The 21,139-nt window shown below is 38.6% G+C and overlaps 1 protein-coding gene across 1 annotated transcript; it reads right to left on the reverse strand.

The window, feature by feature from the left end:
- Positions 1 to 1,520: 1,520 nt before the first annotated feature.
- Positions 1,521 to 16,702, reverse strand: LOC121907110 (NACHT, LRR and PYD domains-containing protein 12-like). Its single transcript, XM_042426491.1, has 7 exons — positions 16,596 to 16,702; positions 15,036 to 15,315; positions 9,715 to 11,551; positions 8,985 to 9,158; positions 7,749 to 7,910; positions 3,217 to 3,263; positions 1,521 to 3,004 (listed from the first exon to the last, which is right to left on the reverse strand). Exons 2-7 carry the CDS (start codon positions 15,307 to 15,309, stop codon positions 2,448 to 2,450), a joined length of 3,051 nt encoding a protein of 1,016 aa, XP_042282425.1. The 5' UTR covers positions 15,310 to 15,315; positions 16,596 to 16,702; the 3' UTR covers positions 1,521 to 2,447.
- Between the last annotated feature and the right edge of the window lie 4,437 nt (positions 16,703 to 21,139).

A 21,139-nucleotide genomic window follows, 5' to 3' on the forward strand; every position in this document is an offset into this window, starting at 1 on the left:
AATGATTTGTTGAAATATAAATTTTCACTTTGTCTGTCTATGCACTTTGTCTTTGTGCTTCGTCTGAATATTATTAATTCAGCTGACTGGTACAGAGAGGCAGGGGCTCACTGACGTAGTACTCGCTACTATGTTAACATACTGTTAAATTACAAATATGAGATCTCTGTGTATTTTTTCCTAACAAAGTAGCAATGTTGAAAGAACTACATCTAATAATCACTGTACAGTGACAATGTAACTGTGTCACAATGACACAATGACTATATTGGCCATAGAGCAAGTCCTATCTGTAATAGTCTGCATTTCACTCTCGCCCGCTTCCGACTTTTTCACTCCCATCTCATCCCACTCCTGTGAATCTCTCAATTTTGGGCTTGTATCACATAGTTTTGAGCTGGATGCAAGAATGGATGTCCAGTGACCGGTCTGGCCTGTTCTGTTACATTTAGCACAGCTAAAACTCAATATTTAAATTGACATTAGACAAATATTTTTCACAGCTGCTCATGGGATTGATAGTAGAATTGACTTGTTAAAGGTGTTATCTGAAGTGCAAATTTAATACCCTCTTCGGTGCCATGGTAGCCCTACTGACATTAAAATAAGGTATTATTTCATTGGATAGGCAATTTTCATTTTCAATTTGATCAAGTTATTGATACAATGATTGATAGTATGTGACAGCTAAATTAGAGTTTTAAATATACTTTTAGGCCGTAGGTTGCTTGTTTACATTTACATTGGATCAAAAACGACCTGTATTTTGAGTTATGCAGGGATCTGATAGTTAAGAGATTATTTTCATTACAAGTCATATTTCTATTATTACTACCATTGTTATTGTTATTATTTTTGTTGGTGTGCTTCTCTGTGTCTGGATGAAAAATAATAAAGATGATGTCACAGATTTGATGAGTTTATCTGATAACTGAATGTAAAATCTGGATGGATGGATTAAAAAGTTCTATATTTCCCTCTCAACTAGAATCTCACACAACAGTTTGATTCTTTTTATACTCAGTCCCTCAATGTTTGGACAAAGTAGCAGGACTATGATCTTAAGCAAACAGACCAGACAACCAAGTGTTTTTATGGTCAAACAGTTCAATGTTCTTGACTGGTCAGTCCAATTATCACGTGATTCACTGCTGAAGATAATAAACAAGCAGGAAGTGAAAGTGTCTTCAGTCCAAACTTGGACAGTAAAACCACATATTAAAGATGACTTTTCAACTTTATGTTTAACTTGTCCAATTACTTTCTGTTCCCTAAAACTGGAGGACTGTGTATAAAAAGGGAAATGAATCAAATACTGTTCACCAAATATGGTTGTGAACACACTCAAATTAAAGCTGAATGTCAGCACTTTAACCTTATCAGATGTTTTATTTTAGTAGTTAATAGTTAAAAGCACTTAATAAAAATGTGTCATTCTTCTTAGATTTGTAATACAAACAACAATAATTCATTCTGGTTAAATACAGTATATCACTGGTTTATTTAAACTGAAAAAATATAAAATGTACATCTATCACTTATATAGAAAATAAAAAAAGAAAGTAAAAATAAACTCTTGAGTCTTGGAACTACTTAATGTGAGTGCTGTTTTTAACACAGTTGATCACAACATTCTTTTAAACAGACTGAGGGATCACATTGGACTGTCTGCCAGAAAGATAAGATGTAAACCAGTTCCAGAGAGTTTCTGTAGCAAAAGATGATCATTTCTCCAGCACCTCTAAAAAATAAGTTGTGGGGTTCCTTGAAGATGGATTTCAGGGCCACTACTTTTTAATATATATAAGTTACCCCTCTGTGATGTCATCAGGAGACATGATGTCATGATGTTGTTGGTTTACCTGAACATCTGAGAGCAGCTGGAAGTGTTGAAGTCTTTAAACGTAAACTTAAACTCATCTCTTCAGTCTGGATTTTAACAAATGTTTTACGTCCATTTTTATTCCACTGTATTCTGAATCTATTTACATAAAATCTACATTATTAATGGACCTACTCTGATTGGCTGGAGGTGTGGCCCCAACCTTCACCCCCAGCCAATCAGAATACTCCCTAGTGAATGCAGCAGCATGTTTACCTGGTTTAATGCCTGCAGCTGGAGACATAAGACAGTGTATAGCGTCTCTGAAGCGGAGTCAAAGTAAAATTATTGGTACATTTGTTTGAAAAAAACATACGCATGTGTGGAACTTCATATTAGCGGATATACATATTTATATGAGAACATTTTCAGATTGCAAAGAAAAAAAAGAGAAAACTAAAATCTTGAAAACAAATTTGGTGTCTCACAGCATTTAAAATCATGGACAGACATTGCATTCACCAAAGCAAAACAACTGGAGACATTTCCTTGTATTAGTATGACTAATAAATGTTATTTTGTCATCAGTGTGAGTGTTTCTCTACACAGGAGGAGACTCTTCCTCCTACAGTGAACACAGAGACACTGAAGAACCAGACAATAACCTAAACCCAGGATACAGAGGTTCAGTGAATGTGGTGTTGAAGGTGTGGAGGTGGATCAGTGTGTCAGAGGAGACTCTGTAGAAGGACAGAGTGCCAGCAGGACAGTCCACATACACTGCTACTCTGTTAGAGACAGAGGAGGAGGAGGAGGAGGAGGAGGAGGAGGAGGAGGAGATGATAAATATCTCTTGGTTATTGTGACAGTAAAAATAACCACCACCACAGCACATCAGACTCCAGGACAGATCATTCCTTCCAAACAAAAAGTCATAACTGCATCCTCTCCTGCTGATTCCTTTGTAAGTCACTGATATATAAACCTCTCCTCTCCACTCAACCTCCCAGTAACAGCGACCAGTCAGACCATTTCTACACAGCAGCTGAGGCCAGTAATGAAATCTTTCTGGATGATCAGGATATAACAGATCCTCCTCCACATGCGTCACCTTCCTGTTGTTGTCAGACAGTTTGAGTTTTCTGTTTACTGTGTTTGTGTCCAGTGTGAGTTCACAGGCATCTGATGGAGAGAACAAGACACAATACAGCAGCAGTTTATATCTAACACACCTGATGATTTATTTGTTGCTTTATTAACCTTAACCTTATTAAACTTTATAATGACTCATCTTTTTCTTTCAAACTGAGATTTGAATGCAAACAAGCTTTTGATTTAAAATACTTTAACATGTGCTGCCTTGTTTTCATGAATCAAAGTGAACACACACTTACACTTCCTCACACCAGGTTTCAGTCTCTGCTCTCCACAATGTTCCACCCTGGAGGAAGAAACAAAGTCAGAATGAACCTTCAGAAGTTTCCTCATCAATGATCTTCATAAATCTTCATTCAGATCCAACATTAAGACAAAACAGCTGGATTTAAAAACACATAAAAGCAGCTTAAGCATGTTTGGATTCTGTGAAGAAGCATCAGAGCAGACCGACCTCAGAGGTCTGCAGGGTTCAAACTGGACCACAACATCACTGATCACACTACCTGTTGCCGTATTCTCTTATTTATTTAACAAATTCACACTCAGAACAACTGGACACTGCATCACTGGTTATTCTCGGCTCTCCTTCAGTCCAGAGGGTGGTGCTGATGCACCTGAGGCTGTTTGATAACTGACAAAACACCAGAAGAAGAAGAACTTGTGCACTTAAACCATGGATGTATTATAAGCGTTGGATAGGACGCCACCGCTCAGCCTTGCAGCCAGTTTTTCCTAGTGGTCATTCGCAGCACTGCAGCGAAAAATACATCTGTGGCCCAAAAAGTATTTTCCCCATAGACCGCCATTATAAAAGAGACGTCTGTAAAACTGTTGACAGGACACCTTGAACTGCAAACAAGGTCAATTATGACTCTTTCTATTATGATTTTTTGATTCATGGAGGTTTTATATTTGTAAAACTTTGCTAGAGCTAAGAAAGCGATTTAAAAATCCATGATGTCATCACAATGTTAAGTCTACAGGCCAAGCAGGAACTTGCAAAAACTGAACATTGTAACCTTCATGAAGTGAAGATTTACTGTTGTATTCTACTGCATTTGTTTTTGCTAGGTTACTGAACTTATTTATGGCAGTTACTATTTGTATTGTTTATTCAAGTAATTCAGCTGTCATTTACAAGAGCCGCTATCTGGCGTCCTAATTTGTCTTTCTGGAGAAATTCTCCATATAGAGTTTTATTTTCATTGTTCTTTGCCAATAGACCATCATTGAAAACCTGGACAGCTGTCGCCAAGTCCTGCAGACCTGCCTGACCCGAGACCCCAGCCTCATTTCTGATGCCCTCGCCATTAGGGAGGGAGACAGACAAGCAATCCCAGTGGTGTATCTGCCAGAGGTGTAGGGACATGCCGATAGACACTACACAGTTTCATTATGGAAATAGCTTTGTGAAAATTTGTCTCTGGATTCATTTTTACTTCTCCCATACTTGTAATTTTGACTCATTCGTCTTCACTTTGTACAGGTCAGTACTCAGCTTCAACCAGTAACGTTAAAAACCACAAACCAAGCCAGAATTCTTTTGGTAGTCATGGACTCAGACCTGAATTTCAACAGCCACATTAAGACAATTACAAAGTCAGCCTTCTATCACCTGAAGAATATGTCAGGGATTAAAGGACTTATGTCTCAGCAAGATTTGGAAAAACTTGTCCATGCATTTATCTTCAATAGACTAAACTACAGTAAAGGTGTCTTCACAGGTCTCCCTAAAAAATCGATCAGACAGCTGCAGCTGATTCAGAACGCTGCTGCTCGCGTCCTCACTAAGACTAAGAAAGTGGATCATATCACTCCAGTTATCAGGTCTTTACACTGGCTTCCTATCTGTCAAGGAATTGATTTTAAAATACTGTTGTTGGTTTATAAAGCACTGAATGGTTTAGGGCCAAAATACATGATCTGATCTGCTTCTACGTTATGAAGCATCTTGATCTCTCAGGTCGTCTGGATCAGGTCTGCTTTCTGTCCCCAGAGTAAAAACTAAACATGGAGAAGCACCGTTCAGTTTTTATGGTCCACATATCTTAACAAACTTCCAGTAAACTGCAGGTCTGCTGCAACTCTCAGTACTTTTAAATCACGGCTGAAGACTTTTCTGTTTGCCTTTTATTTCATTTCTTACACTGCAATGTAACTTTTATTCTTGTATTTTACATTTTTATTTTCTATTCTCTTGGTTTTTTAATTACTTTTTTAAACTGTATTTAAATGTAATTTTATAATGTGTATTTTTTGCACTTTGTCTTGATGCTTTTAATATTTTATGCAGACTACTCTGAATTGCCTTGTTGCCTCCTTGCCTTTTTTTGTACTGCATTATAATGAAAGACTGCACCTGTCTTTGTGATGTCTTAATTTGTTTAAAACAGTGATTTAATGTTTCATAGTACTTGTTTTGGCTAAAAACAACTCATATTGTACCTTGTTTTTTCAGGCACCATCAAAAAAGGCCCTGCAGTGCAAAACAACATCATTACAGCACTCAAATAATCCAGAGCTGAATCATGAGACAGACAATATGCCACAAAACTTTAGATTTTATTACACTTATTATAGATAAATACATCCAAATGTTTCAGCTCTCTACTTGAAAGATTTACCAACTACAATTATGATAAATACAATTTCAATTTTTAAGAATAAGATATACTGTGAAAGTAGTGTCCATTTCCTATCAAGGTTATAGGTTAGTGTTGTAAGGTTTTTTTTCATTTGCCAGGTTGATTGGAAGGCTGCTGTTCTGGTCAACTGCTGGAGATTATCGTGTGCTACCTGTGGTGTCAAAAACAACAACAACAACAATAAAACAGTTTAGGAATTAGCAGCCTGATTACACAAACATGCATGACAGATGTATTTATGTATGCGTAGGCATTTCCAAATGATTATGTTTTAGATAAGTATTACTTTGCAGTTTAGTCAAACAAGAAACAGAATCGACAAACAAGAAACAAAATAACACAACAGTATAGCAAACTCCACTACATAACATGCTAGCATGACACTTTTCACAGCTGATATGATGAGCAGTTTTTATAGTTAGCATTTCAGCTGTATGTAGGTTCCCTATTCTGTGATTTACAACGTCTACTACAAACACAGCATACCTTTCAATTAAACAGCCGTTCTGGTTTCACTTATAACCTGTGTGTTCTCTGTGACCAGCAGTGTGTCCAGGTATGTGTATCATTTTTACAGAGGCTTTTGAGCTGCAGGCGGCTGTGCAGCACAGGTCGGGTCTGTCTCTCCCATCACATGGCCCACAGCCCTGCATGAGCCCAGTGAAAAGTTTCAGGAAGCAGCTGTGCACTGGTCTTTACCGGTGGCGGGGTTTTCTCTCGTAAAACCACCACTTGCTGATTTAAATCATGTCTGATAAGGAATAAAACTTACTCCTGACTGTGGCTAGATCATTGTGTAAATTGAAGAGAGCGACACAAGCCACACAACCTGCTGACCAAAAGCCAGAGTCCTGGGGGAAAAGCACCTAATTAGTTGATAACATTACTAAAATACATTCAACTGATGGACCTGAAAAAATATAACTCACTGATCGTGAATTGATTCTGCTCTAATACTGGACAGTGACAGCAGACAGGGTGGCTTGTGTAGATGTGGCTGGTTGATTCTCATTACTAGAAATAAAAAGAAAGTGACGTTGCTTAGCTTAGTCTGCTGCTGCCATAAACACACCACGAGTGTAACTGCAATATTCTGGCATGATTTACAAGCACAGACAGTGGAAGTAACGTTATTGATCATTATGAAATTATGTTATTATAACAAAGCTGTAAAACTTACCACTCAATTAGAAATAATGCTAAATCAGTGTCCGTGTGGAAATTCCTCTTCTCTCTCCCTCCATCTGGTGAAAGGGGGGCCAAAATAAATCCTTTGGTTTCTTTGTGCTTTTCTTCTTGCCCCTCTTCGTGGTGTACGTCGTCTCAGTTAATGCAGGAATCAGGAGCCTGCTAGCCCATGAGTCAGTCATATAGTGACGTCTCTCAGCAGCTAATGCCTTCACTGATTGGTTAGTCAATACAGGGCTTGTGTAGAAAACTTTAGAAGGGAAGTAAGTCTGAGGTTAGAGGAGTCATTGACAACACCTCTCCACATTAAGATATGCTTTTGATCAAATTGCATATTGTCCCTTTAAGAACACAAACTTGTATTGTCTTCATGCAGACAAAACAAATAATATGATCTTATTTTACAGTGTTTATGTCAGAAATGAGGGAGGACACATGTATTTGTTCTTCCTCTCCATCCCTGAGTTTCCTTCAGTTTGAGTTTCCTACAAAGATTTTTCTTCCACTCTATTTTACTCCTCTGTCTCTCACATGTTAACACACACTTGTCATTTGTTGATGCAGTTTAGGGAGAGATTGGGAGCGCTTAGTTTGATACAACAGATCTCCCTGCTAACATATATATACATCAGGATTATTGTCAGGTAAGAGTAAGATTGTTGACTGAATGAGACAGAGGCATGAGTTAAGGTCATGAAGCTCTAATTTGCAGCTAAAACAGGAATGTTGTGTATTGTAGGAGCTTCTACATGATCAGCACATAATCCTGGTCTGATATTACTTCAGCTCTCAGTCTCAGTGGGGAGAGGGACTCTCAGCACATCACTTATTGTCTTTACTGTTGCAGTGCTGCTTGTACAGACTGTGAACCAACAGTCCTCAGCATGTCAGTGTGACAGAGAAACAGTGTGTGAGCTTGTGTTGTCTGTTCATACCTTAGAGTGTCCAGTCTGCAGTGTGGATCCTTCAGCAGCTTCACTCCTGAGTTTCCTGGATGATTGTAGCTCAGATCAAGCTCTCTCAGATGGGAGGGGTTGGATCTCAGAGCTGAGGCCAGAGAAGCACAGCCTTCTTCTGTGACTTGACAGCCTGACAGCCTGGACACACACACACACACACACACACACACACACACACACACACACACACACACACACACACAGATTGTGTGTTTTTGTTTATCAGTGCTGTTCAATATAGTCAAATGACACTACAGCCTGTCATCAACAGAATCTGTTGACTTATTGATATGTCAAGTCTTAAATTTTCATCGGAATTAAGAAAAATAAGAAAATAACTCATTGCCATTATGTAATTTCCAGAAATGAAAGCACAGAAGGTTGGTAGATGTTGTGATTCTTCACTGACATTGACCTGTATGTTCAGCAACATTCAAATGCTCATCTGTTTAACTAAAGCTGAATCCTGAACTGAGAGTCTCCGGTTGAATTAACACTATGCTTCATAAATTTGTGAAACATGTGAACATGGTCAAGGTTATGCACATTGTAGAAATCACAGAAAAAAAACTGTCATTGTCACAGCAAAATGAAGTGTTTTCATCATTGGAGAACATGGAGGTCCCATGTATCATTTATATCATTCATAATATTATTAAGATTCAAATCTTTTGGTGATAAAAAATATTTCTTACATCATGATATTAATAATATTGCAATGTGCTGACATGTTCACATATTGACATTATGACTACATACATCACCAACACACATGGCAGAAAGTGAATGTGAATCACAATCCTCTCATAAAAAGTCCTTATTGGTCCAGTACTTTTCAAAACTCTTAGCAGTTCTTTTTTATTGCTGTGCAAGAAAAATAATAAATTCAGTTTCAATCGCTACATACAGCTGTTTTAGCTTGTTCATAACAGTTTTCTATTAACCTGACAAGCATGCTATGGCTGTGTAAAAATACTGGTGGTGGATGGGAGACTGCAGCCATTACAGATGAAAATATTGCAAATTTATGCTTGTGGTGATATGATAAATGACTCATTCACAAAAGTTTTATTGCACTTACAGTAATGAGTAGAGTTGTCATGAAAATGTATTTTTCTCTAATTATGAGGCCATATCGTATGTTTCAATACAAAGACTTAACCATAGACCATTTAATCTTTGATGTAAGACACAGTCACAGTGTGATCTGACCTGAGAGTCTCCAATGTACAGTGTGGACTCTCCAGTCCAGCAGAGAGTAGCTTCACTCCTGAATCCTGCAGGTCATTGTTATCCAGATCCAGCTCTCTCAGACTAGAAGACTTAAAGCTGAGAACTGAAGACAAAGCTGCACAGCTTCTCTCTGACAGATTGCAGCCACTCAACCTGAAGGAGAGTTAGTGATAAAGACAAACACTGACACTATTTCTGTTGTTTACAAAGTTTTAAAAAATCACAATTTTAGAGTTCTCTCTCTGTATCAATAAGTCATTAGGATCTTGGTCAAGTAATAGAATTTTAATCAAGTGATTATTTTTTATATTTTTTAAAAAAAAGGAAACTAACATTACACAAGATAAGTCATTACTTCAAAAATGAAAGTCATACCTGCTGGATCAAATAATTTAGACAAATATGTTGTGACCATCAATAACAACTAGATAGTGAGGTGTCCCCATGGTTTATGCATTACGATGCCAACTATGTACCACAACATCAGGCATAAAACGCATAAAATGCCCCAAAATTTAAAGAAAAGAACTAGATTGTATGAGTGTGGCTACATTCTTTTGAAGAGGTATAATAACACTGATGAAACAATATAATTGATGTTTCCATTAAACCAACTAATCAATTCATTGACTAAAGCCCTACTTTCATTAGTTGAGAACAACTCTACACATGTGATACAGTTAGTATCTGCAGTCATCTGTACACCTACAGAGCTTTGTTGGAGGCTTTGACCACTGGCAGCAGCCTCAGAAGAGCCTGCTCTGAAGCAGAGTATTTCTTCAGGTCAAACACATCCAGATCTTTTCCCGATGACAGTAAGATGAAGACAAGAGCTGACCACTGAGCAGGAGACAGTTTATCTGTGGAGAGACTTCCTGATCTCAGGTACTGTTGGATCTCCTCCACTAGAGAACGATCATTCAGTTCATTCAGACAGTGGAACAGATTGATGCTTCTCTCTGCAGACAGATCCTCACTTATCTTCTTCTTGATGTACTTGACTGTTTTCTGATTGGTCTCTGAGCTACCTTCTCTCTTCATCAGCAGGTCATCTAGTTTGTCCTGATTGGTCTGCAGTGACAGGCCCAGGAGGAAGCGAAGGAACAAGTCCAGGTGTCCATCTGGACTCTGTAAGGCATTTATGACAGCAATCCTGTGGATCTTCCTTGTAGAGATTTTCCTAAAAAGCAGTTGCAGGTTTTGGATTGTCAGTCGAGGAAAAGGCATCACATTTTTGTTGCTGTTGATGAGTGACATTTTCACATGGAGAGCAGCAAGAAACTCCTGAACACTCAGATGGACAAAACTGAACATCTTCTTCTTTCCACGCTCCTTTTTAAAGATCTGTGTGAACACTCCTGAGCACACTGCGGCTCCACTGACATCAATGCCACTCTCTCTCAGGTCCTTCTCACAGAAGATCAGGTTGCCCTTTTCCAGCTGGTGGAAAGCCAGTTTTGCTAATGATTTAATGTACTGAACACACTTTTCTGGGCCATATTTTTCTTTTGTCTGATCAATCTGAAATACCAGGAATTCTGTGTACATCTCAGTCAAGGTCTTGGGCAGCTCTTCTCCCTCTCTGCTTTTCAACACCTCCTCCAGAACTGTAGCAATAATCCAGCAGAAGACTGGGATGTGGCACATGATGTGGAGGCTTCGTGATGTCTCAATGTGGGAGATGATTGTGCTGGCCTGCTCCTCATGTCTGAATCTCTTCTTGAAGTACTCCTCCTTCTGTGGGTCAGTGAAGCCTCGGACCTCTGTCCTGCTGTCGACAAAGTCTTGAGGGATCTGATTGGCTGCTGCAGGTCGTGTGGTTATCCAGATGCGAGTTGAGCGTAGCAGTTTCCCATTGATGAGTTGCCTCAGCAGTACTTCTACTCTAGTTGACTTTGCTACATCAATGGAGCGAATGTCATTGCCCTTAAGGTCCAGTTGAAGGCGGCTCTCATCCAGTCCATCAAACACAAACAGAAGTTTGAATTTACTCTTGTCATAGTTGGTGTTTCCTGATGACTGCAGAGCTGTAAAGATGTGATTCAGAGCTTCCTCTTTGATGTCTTTAGTTTCTGGGATGCATTCATGAATAAGCTCAGCCAAACAAAACTTTTCTCCCTTCAGTGGATTCAGCTCACGGAAGGTGAAGGGGAAAATGAGATGCACATCTCGATTGGCTCTTCCTTCAGCCCAGTCCAACACAAACTTATGTACAAGGAATGTTTTTCCAATTCCTGCAATTCCATTGGTCAGAACTGTTCTTATGGGTCTGCATTCTCCAGAAGGGTGTTTGAACAAGTCACTGGGTTTAACAGTATCTGTTTCTGCTGGCTTTCCTGCTGTTTCAATCTGTCTGACCTCATGCTGTGTGTTGATGTGTAGATCACCACCAGCTGTGATGTACAGCTCTGTGTAGATGTCAACCAGAGGATGCTTATCTGCCGTCAATCCCTCTTGTGCACACATAAATCTGTCTTGGAGGTTTGATTGAAGCATGTGTTGGTAATATGTGATTGGTTTTCGCTCTGGTACTGGAACCATCACATCTGTGTCAAACATAAATATAAAAATCAAGGCATTAGGGGGCATTCAGACTGATTTAAGCTCTGCATGAAAAAACACAGACCTTTTATTCATTTGAATGGGGGCAGTGCCATCACAGAGGGCTCAGCAACACACTGCAGCAGTCGTTCAGCAAAAAAGTTGAACTGGGCTCAACTTTTGCTGCAATGCGATGTCATCCAGCAAGGTGCTGCATGGACCAATCACTGAAATGCAAGCACACGTTCATGGTGGCCTTTTTAATGTGAATACCGTATTCAACTGTTTACCTTGCGATCGTCACATGAAAAGAACAGTTGTCGCTGTGTTAACTTTCCTGGGTAGTAAAATCCTGTCTGTGAGTTTTACAAGTGCAGTGTTTTGGTGTCTGATAAGTCTTAAAATGCATTAATCTGTAGCTTCAACTCAACCCCTGAATTGTATTTTATCGTCTCACTGGTACCTTAAGCAACACACCCCCACCACCACAGTTCCTTGCATTGTTTTAAGGCAGGGCTGCTTTCGGTCTGAACACCACCTTAGTCTATTTATCTATTTGCCTATATCCTTGATAGCAGCGTTAAAAGCTTTCTTACTTAAGTTTTGCCTTTCAAAGAATGATGTTCTGTTAAGAACACATCCATTCATTTCTGAATATGAAAACTAAAGCTTATAATAAGATGAATTCAGCATTTAGTCAAGCAAAAAATTCACGCAGACCAAAATTATTTTCCATTCATATTCAGATATTTGGTTGTAAAAAATGAATCAAGGAGCTGACAACAAGTCTAACTTTACTTTTAACATTACCAAACGTAAAGAAATGTCCACCTCTTCTCGTAACGTCTTTGTATTCCCCAATGCTACAATGCTACATGTAATGTAAACACGGGGTCTTCCGGTCTGTACGCACATAAATCATTTTGTCTGATTTCACAGGGAAACTGACCCAGTGGCAGGCATTTAGAATAATTATATAGAAATAGCCAATCTTCTCATTGATGGTCAGATAGAGGCATCAAAGGCATCATGAGACTAGTTCATAGACTGTTAAAAGTTCTTTGTAGTAACTTTAAGCATGGTATGCATTTTTGTGAGCTCTGTCAGCTTGTGGAAGAACGTAGGATGAAAATTAAACAGCCAAAAGTGTAAAAAGAGGTGGTGTGATTTTTAAAGAGGTTTATGTGAGTGTGTCTTCACTAAATATCACAACAAATATTACAGAACTCTGGTGTATAGTGCACGCTGAGCTGTTGACCTGCTCCGAGCAGTTCAGATCATTGTTGACACCAAGACTGAAGGGTGGTGCTTAATACAGCACACCTTACAGTGTGCAGGGAGTCATCAGAATACACACTGAGGTCACTAAGCAAAGAGCCATGATAAATCCCCTGCACCAAAATCACCAAATGTGAAAGGATTTATGTGCTGTAGTTTTTCCAGAGTCACACGTCTCAAATCTGTACCTAGAGAAAGTTGTGCCCCTCATCTAAATGCCTCTCATGCAGACTATTGATAGATGTTACAATTTACCAATGCTCCCTAAACGCCTGAGATGCAGGCTTCCGGTAGACTCTACAATTTATCGATGTCCCCTAAACGCCTTACACCCAGGCTGTCAGCAAACGCTATAATTTACCCATGTTCCCTAAACACCTCACATGCAGGCTATCAATAGATGCTATAATTTACCGATGCTCCCTAAATGCCTCACACGCAGAATACACGCAGAGACTACAATTTTGAGTTGAGCTGAAGTTGATCGGATGAACTGTAGTGCCCTTTCAAAACGTGCCTGAGACATCCTGCACTATGTTTGGAGCATGGGAATAGAGCTTAATTCTCTAAACTTTTTCAGTTCATTCTCTATGGTAGTTCTTAGCACTACGGATGTAATCCTATCTCCGACCACAATGTGGGTTGCAATGGCAGAGTAGAGCTGTCTGTATTTCTGCTCATTGACTCCACAGGCAGAAGAAGAAGCAAATCAACGTTGTAGAAGCAACGTTGTTTATGATGTATTTTTATATATTTCTGAATGACATCAAAACCAACGATCCATCAAAACACTTTAGACCTCAATATATGAAACACGGAAATCTCCTCCCTCCAATATTTGTAATTGACTGGACATCAGATTCTCCCAGAAGCTGAAAGAAAGCATATTTTAATGTAACAGAGCAGAACCTAATATGGAGTTGTTTTTGGGGGGGTAATATGGAGTTGTTTTTGTTACTTTTCAGTGAGTGGAGTGGGTTCTGCAGCTGCCTCCAATGTTTACAATGATAAGTGCGTCTTTAAATTGTGAGTGATATGTGCATTTATGCACATGGCACAGCAGCTGCAACTTCATTAGCACCAGATCAGTCAGGATCTGAGTAATTAATGTTCTGTGTTCTGCTACACAGCTTCGAGCTTTATACAGTGGAACTGCTTGTAATAAAGCAGCCTTATGGATGAATACTGAGCTCCATCAGGGCTGTCAGGACGTTTTTATTTTAAGTAGCTAAAAGTCCAAGCCTACCACCCAATACCCACTTGGTCCCCCCGCCCCCTGACAAAGGATTTGGCCCTTGATTGTGCGATTTCACCACATTAAAAAAAATTAGGGACATTTACATTAACTAGTAAATGTAATTTTTGAACATAGCAAAACAGAGTAAATAAGCAATAAATATAAAAATCTCCATATTAAAAACTCTTTCATATGCAGGTAGTTGCAGCTAACATGAAAACTCACAGTTGCGGGTTGTCATAGTAACACAACACGCTTTCGGGCTTGGGAGTTTTGCAGGAGCTCAGCAGTCAGAAAAAAGTGAACGTCAGAGCAGCTATGGAAATATTTGAGACAGTAAACAGCTCAAATAAAAGCTGAAACATCTCAGCTCTCAACACAGAGACAACTGAATCTGAGCCAACCAGCAAAACAGTCAGCTAACGGTTTAACGGACAGGTTTTGGGTGCTTGTGGAAGATGGATATCATAGTTTGTGCATTCACTGTAGTCTTTGTTTCTTATAATCTCTCTTTGTTTATATAACATTCTCTTCTAGAATGTAAGCAACTGTAACATAAACTTATTTCCCCTAGGGATCAATAAAGTATTTCTGATTGTAATTACTACAGATAATTAATTAAATTCTTAATTGTTTCTCATATTTCTCAAATATGGCTCATGATCAAGCTGTCTTCTCATAAATGGCTTCAGTTGGACATTTAAGAGAAATAAAGACAGCATGTCTTTCAAATGTCTTTCATTTGTTCCCTCAATATTCAGTGCTAAACGAACTCCAAAATGCTCTGGATGTGTATCATTCACAGAAAACCACAGTAACATCTGTAGCGTTTCTGTTTGACCTCCACAGTCTGGATGTGACAGATGGCATCTTGTGTGAACAAGTAAATATCTTGTTTGCATAAGATCGTTCCAGTATCAAAATGCACCTCTCACCCTGCAGTGACATCATGTTTCTCTCTTCCTGTGACTGACCTTCTGGTCCTGAGCTGCTGTCTGATAAACTCTGCAGCAGATCATTCCTGTTGATCTTCTTTAAAAGCTTCTTGGTCACCTCCACAGCTCCAGGAAGTTGGTAGGTCTGCACCATCAGATCCACAGTGTCCCGTCTCTCTGCCTTCTCCAGCTGGGATGCTTTGATGGCTTGGTGGCCCTCCAGACTTTCATCCTTGAGGAACCACTTAAAGTGCTCAAAGTCCCTCTCTATCAAATCCTCCAGAGTGTTCAGTAGGTCCTCCTTCGTCTCCATATCTCCCTGTTAAAATCACAGAATATTGTCAACACGAAGGACTTGCCATTTGCACAAACAACAGTCTACAGCCAGATGTTCTATTGTGTCCCCATGGTCATTGTATTTAAGTCTCTGATCCTGCCTGCTTTCCTTTTGGATTCTGCTGACTACTGACTTGTTATCAACCTCTGCCTTGAATGAAAAAACAGTTTTTTTTACTTTTATCTTACCTCCTATGTTGCTGAGTCTTGCCTATGAGTCCAAACATCACCTACCAGAAACATTGGAAAATCAAAAATGAATCTCACATGTAATTTACAAACAGTACAGAAATAAATGACTCATGTGAAATCAAGGTGTCAACAACACTAAACAATGGTGGCTGAATTTTTTTTTATTGGGGACAGCAAACATCTGTTTTAAATGCTGCTAACCAGCAGCTCGTTGACATCATGGTGAAAATGACAAGAAACCACAATGCACAGTGGGTAATCTGCAGCGCTGAGTGACCACTGTCGATTGCTTGCTCCCTCAGCCCTTGAAGGGTCAATCTCACAAAGTTCACTTGAATTTTTCAGAGAACTGAAACAACACTCCCTGAGGTCATGTGCTGAGGGGAAGTTAACGAGGGCATGTTGCACGACTAATGAAACGCAGTCTCATTTGGCCGGCGCCCCTCACACAGGAAGTGTCACACCAAATTAACCAAATGAAATTTGAAAACAATTTTTAATTAATGCTGGTATGACTACGAGACACAGACTAAGAATAAACATTTTTTTATTTCATAGTTATTTTGTTGTACATTATTAATTTATGTTTAACATAACAGCCTTTCTTCTCTGGATAATTGGAACGGGGGCAGCACCTCACATTAACCTGCTGCCACTGAGACTAAAGGTGCCTTTAGACTCTTTAACAACATCAGTTGTTTATTGTGAGTCACACTGTGTGAGACAGTTCCAATAAAGTCTTGGTCAGAATCTATTTCAGACTGTATGATATCAGTTTGTGGAAGTTTTTTCAGATTGTTTGATGAATGTGTGGTGAATTATTAAGAAGATAGCACACATTATGAAAATTCCGTTTTCTTCATGAAAAGTTTCAGGAAAATTTCCAAGAAGTACATTTGGTGATTCCGTATTTTTGTAAACAAAAGGTCTCATACTGTCTCAGCAGAGTTACTGACATTAATGCTACAGGACTCAACAAAGCACCACAACATGTCAGATAGGTTGGTTAGCTTGAATGAGGTCGACCACTCCCTAAAACAGTGAAGAGATAGAAATGTATTTAACACTCACAGAGAAACAACAGCTGTCTTTTTCCTGACTGAAGTCTTGTTGATTGTAGATTCTCCTGCAGACTGAGAGAACTGAATCTGTGGAGTCTTTATGAGCCGTTGAGCAGAGCTGAGAGACACAACATGAAGAGCGAACAGGAACTAAACCTTCACATTTCCTCATTTCAGAGAAAAAGGGCATGAATGGTTAAAAGTAGACCAGTATGTTGTGTTTCTACACCCATGAAATGTGGTCGTGACTTTGACACATTAAAGTTTTCCATCTGTCCATCGACCACATCCTGTTATTGCACCTGACACACAGACTGCTGCAACACATCAAAACAGCTCAGAGACACTAAATTCATTCACCTGCATCGTATCAGGATGGAGACAAATATCTCAAAACAGACACCACTAGAAAGACAGAAGATATGATTCTTTAAATTTAGGTGAACTGACTTAAAACAGAGTAACCCTCCTATTGTGTTTGGGTCAAAATTAATCTGTTTTCAAGTTTAGATGTGTGAAACATATATATTTTTGTGGACAGAAACGTCAACACTGATGATGACTTCTGGCTGAAACGTTTCTGTTTCTGTCCACAATAAATAATAAGATGATAAACTTAGCACAAAAAGTAAGGAAATTTGTGTTTGGTAGATTATTTCTTTGTTGTAACAATACTTCTTGGCAATAAATCTTATACCGTTGGAAAGCCTGTTTATTTCCCTTTTAAATGGTGTGACATTTGTAAGGAACATGCATTTGTGGGATGAGCAGCAGAGCTGAGTATGTGGATTGCACCCATGAAAAATTTGCCAAATCTTCTCTGCCAATGCCAAATCCCCCACTCCCCCTCCACTGCTCCCCACCACCACTTCACACATTGCCTTTTCCCCTCCCGCCCTGCAGGTGTCACTGTTGAAGCATTTTAATCAGAATTTCAATAATGGATTTTTTCCAAAGAGAAAAAATATTTTATAAATAATACTGAGATTTGTTAGTGGTTTATTTAAACCAGATATTCTTTTTATATTTTGATCTCCCTCTTGCTTCCCCAAAAACATGAGAGGAGCAACCTCCTCTGCCTCTATGGACCAGCCTCCTCTGGTGTGAACACAATTAAATTAAAGCTGAATGTCAGCACTTTAACCTCATCAGATGTTTTATTTAAAAACTGGTGTGCACTTAACAAAAATGTGTCATTCTTCTTAGATTTGTAAAACAAACAACAATAACTTCAGTCTGGTTAAGTACAGTACATCACTGGTTTATTTACACTGAAAAAATATAAAATGTACATCTGTCACTCATATAGAAAAAAAAGAAAGTAAAAACAAATTCTTGAGTCTTGGAACTACTTAATGTGAGCGCTGTGTTTAACACAGTTGATCACAACATTCTTTTAAATAGACTGAGGGATCACATTGGACTGTCTGCCAGAAAGATAAGATGTAAACCAGTTAAACCAGTTCCAGAGAATTTTTGTAGCAAAAGATGATCATTTCTCCGGCACCTCTAAAAAATAACTTGTGGGGTTTCCCGAGGATGGATTTTAGGGCCACTACTTTTTAATCTATATAAGTTACTCTTTGATGTCATCAGGAGACATGATGTCATGATGTCGTTGGTTTACCTGAACATCTGAGAGCAGCTGGAACAGTTATTACACAACTAATTATACATCACACAAACATCAAGGACAAAACAGTGTAACAGTTCGACTAATGTAATTTCCAAAAAAAAAATATAATTATGATGGTTCTGTTTTTTTTTAAACATTTTTTTTTAAACAACCATCGTTGCACAAGCCAGTGTTTGAGAATTATATATATAAAAATATTTGCGGTCATGTTTCCAGACTTTACAAACTTGCCAGGGTTATAAAATACTGACTTGCAGTATTATAAAGTGCTATGCAGTGTTTTGGCATCTGAATAGTCTCAAAACACATGGATCTATCCCTCAAACTGGACTTCTTGTATCATATTTCCTCATCTCACTGCTACCTGAAGCAACATGCCAACACTAATACAGACCATTTTTGGTCTGAACTGGGTTCAGACAGATATTCAGTCTGGTAATAGCTCAGTACATAAAAAGCACTGAGTCTACATATTCTTGAATAATTCAATACAGATATACTACTCCTGATGCAGAGAAAATCAAATTTAAAACATACCTCTGATTGCTGTACAAAGGGCAACAACAACAACAACAACAACCCCTTCAAGCCTTACAGGCTCTCGGGACACCCGTCGAGGCCCCTTAAAAATTAAAAACATTGAAGAAATACTTTAGAATTACCTAATTTAATTCTGCTCCTGCTGTGAGGGTCAGAGGCAAAGTTGCCATTGTGTGTACATTGAAAAAAATACAGGCAACAACATTGACACCTGTTGGTGTGCAGGTACTTTTAAGAGCATGATACATATTTTCTGCTTTTGTATTCTCAGGACAAGGCTTGCTGAGGCTCATTGCAGAGGATAACAGCCATCGTTGGAATTCTGAAAGGAAGTGGGTGGCTTTCAATCTGTCCCATGAACTTGAGGCTTTTTTTAGCATGCAGATTCACCTATTTCCATGGCCAAGGACAGTTCAATAAATATTTGTCAGAGGTTGGGGACGCAAGTCACATGACTTGACGTGAGTCGCAAATTTGAGGACTCGCAACTTGGTTGACTAACACTTATAAGACTCGACTTGACTTTGACTTGAGGCAGATGACTCGAAAAGACTTGACAGTTTTTATTTAGCTGAACCGCTTGTTTGCATTATTGTATATATTGAGCATGAACAGCTAACGTTTTGAGACATGAAAGGGTGGCTTCTAGTGACGTGTGTGCAACCCAGGCTTTGAAGACAGTGTCTACCAGGACCTAGAAAACAATGCAAGACAGGATTGAGCTCAAAGCTTGTTGAAAGCATTTTTCCATACCTGCGCTGATTTTCTCTCAAGCTTAATATTACCAGACCGTTTCTGATTCAGACAAGACAGCTTATGAATTGACAGCTTTTCATGACAGAGCTTCACTGTTCTGTTTGCAGTCCCTTGCTAGTTCAAAGTCAATGTAACTCAACCACAGCAGAATGATCTCTTTCTCTTTAATCAACTGTGTGACAAATGCAATCCTTCAAGATCAGGCAAACAAGATGGTATTTTTCCTTGATGATGCTTGATGTTTGAATAATTTCAGTGTTCTAAATTAATGGATGTATTAGTCTACACAATCCACAGCAGAAAAAAGTAATCATCAGATAGAATACTATGTACGATACATTGTGCAAGAGCCAAATGCGGGTAGATTTTCCATCTGGCGAGTAAATATACCAAAGTAGTCATGTGTTGCAGACAGACACTCAGGCTGTAGTATAACTAGCAGTTTCTTTTATCTGCGCACTTTATAACCACATCAAAGCAGTATGTGTAATTTACAGTCCATCAGCATATTTTTGCTGCTGTTAAAACCCACTAGCTTTGTGCTAACCACTGCAACTGGAGGAAATTCCTCTTCTTCTACTACTTCTGCTTCAAAACTCTCACCTTACTCAAAGGTACACCCTGGTGGCAGAATGGCAGAAGTCATACAACATATCCACACACATTAATACTGCATAAAATACAAAATTATGAACCCTAGATCCTGGAAAACATCAGATCAAATTATTTATTTTTGTTCAAATAGTTAATTAATGTGAAGTTAATTTATAAAGTTAATCAACCTGCATGATGTTCTTTAGTTTTATGTTGACAGTCTTTCATGGTGACTGACTTGTGACTTAATTGACTTTTCTTGCTTGACGTTAGCAGTGACTTGACTTGGCTTACTTGAGTCTAAGTCACAGTGAGAGTCACAGTGATTTAAGACTTGTTGGGGCCTTTAGGGTTAAGACTTGAGACTTGCTTGTGACTTGCACATGTGTAACTTACTCCCACTTCTGATATTTGTGAACATGAACTACTTTCTCTCAAAGCCACAAACCAGAGACGCAAGACTAAAATTTGTGATGCCATCCGGAATAAAGTCTGGAGCTGCTTCATATACAATGAATGTGAAACTAATTTTGTAGTAATTTTTTAATACCCAAATAAGCTTTATTCTACAGTACACTTTCATATCTGAAACATAAAATGTACCTGTATACAAGGCTTGGGCAATGTCTACAGAATTACTTTGTAAAGCAAGCAGTAAAAGGTAATTTTATGATATATTCTGGTTATTAAACATCTTGAAATCTCATACATCTCAAATGGGGATCTGTATTGAATGGATTGCACAATATTGTAAAATGTCAGTAGAAAAATGTACATATTTATTCAGTGTCAAAGTTGATATAAAGGTACTTTTACATAGATCTTCTGGTTTTTGTACATTCAGAACTCCATAGATTAATTTGAAATGTCTGTAGATATATTGGGGAGTTGCTTGCAATTACTGTCACATAATGTTTATATAAAGTAAACCCTATACATTAATGGGAAAAGCCTGTAAATATATTGGAGAGCTGCTTGTAATTACTGTTAAATAATGTTTATATAAAGTTAACCTCATACATTAATGG

This window comes from Thunnus maccoyii, chromosome 2 (assembly GCF_910596095.1).
Source record: "Thunnus maccoyii chromosome 2, fThuMac1.1, whole genome shotgun sequence".
Lineage (NCBI taxonomy): Eukaryota > Metazoa > Chordata > Actinopteri > Scombriformes > Scombridae > Thunnus > Thunnus maccoyii.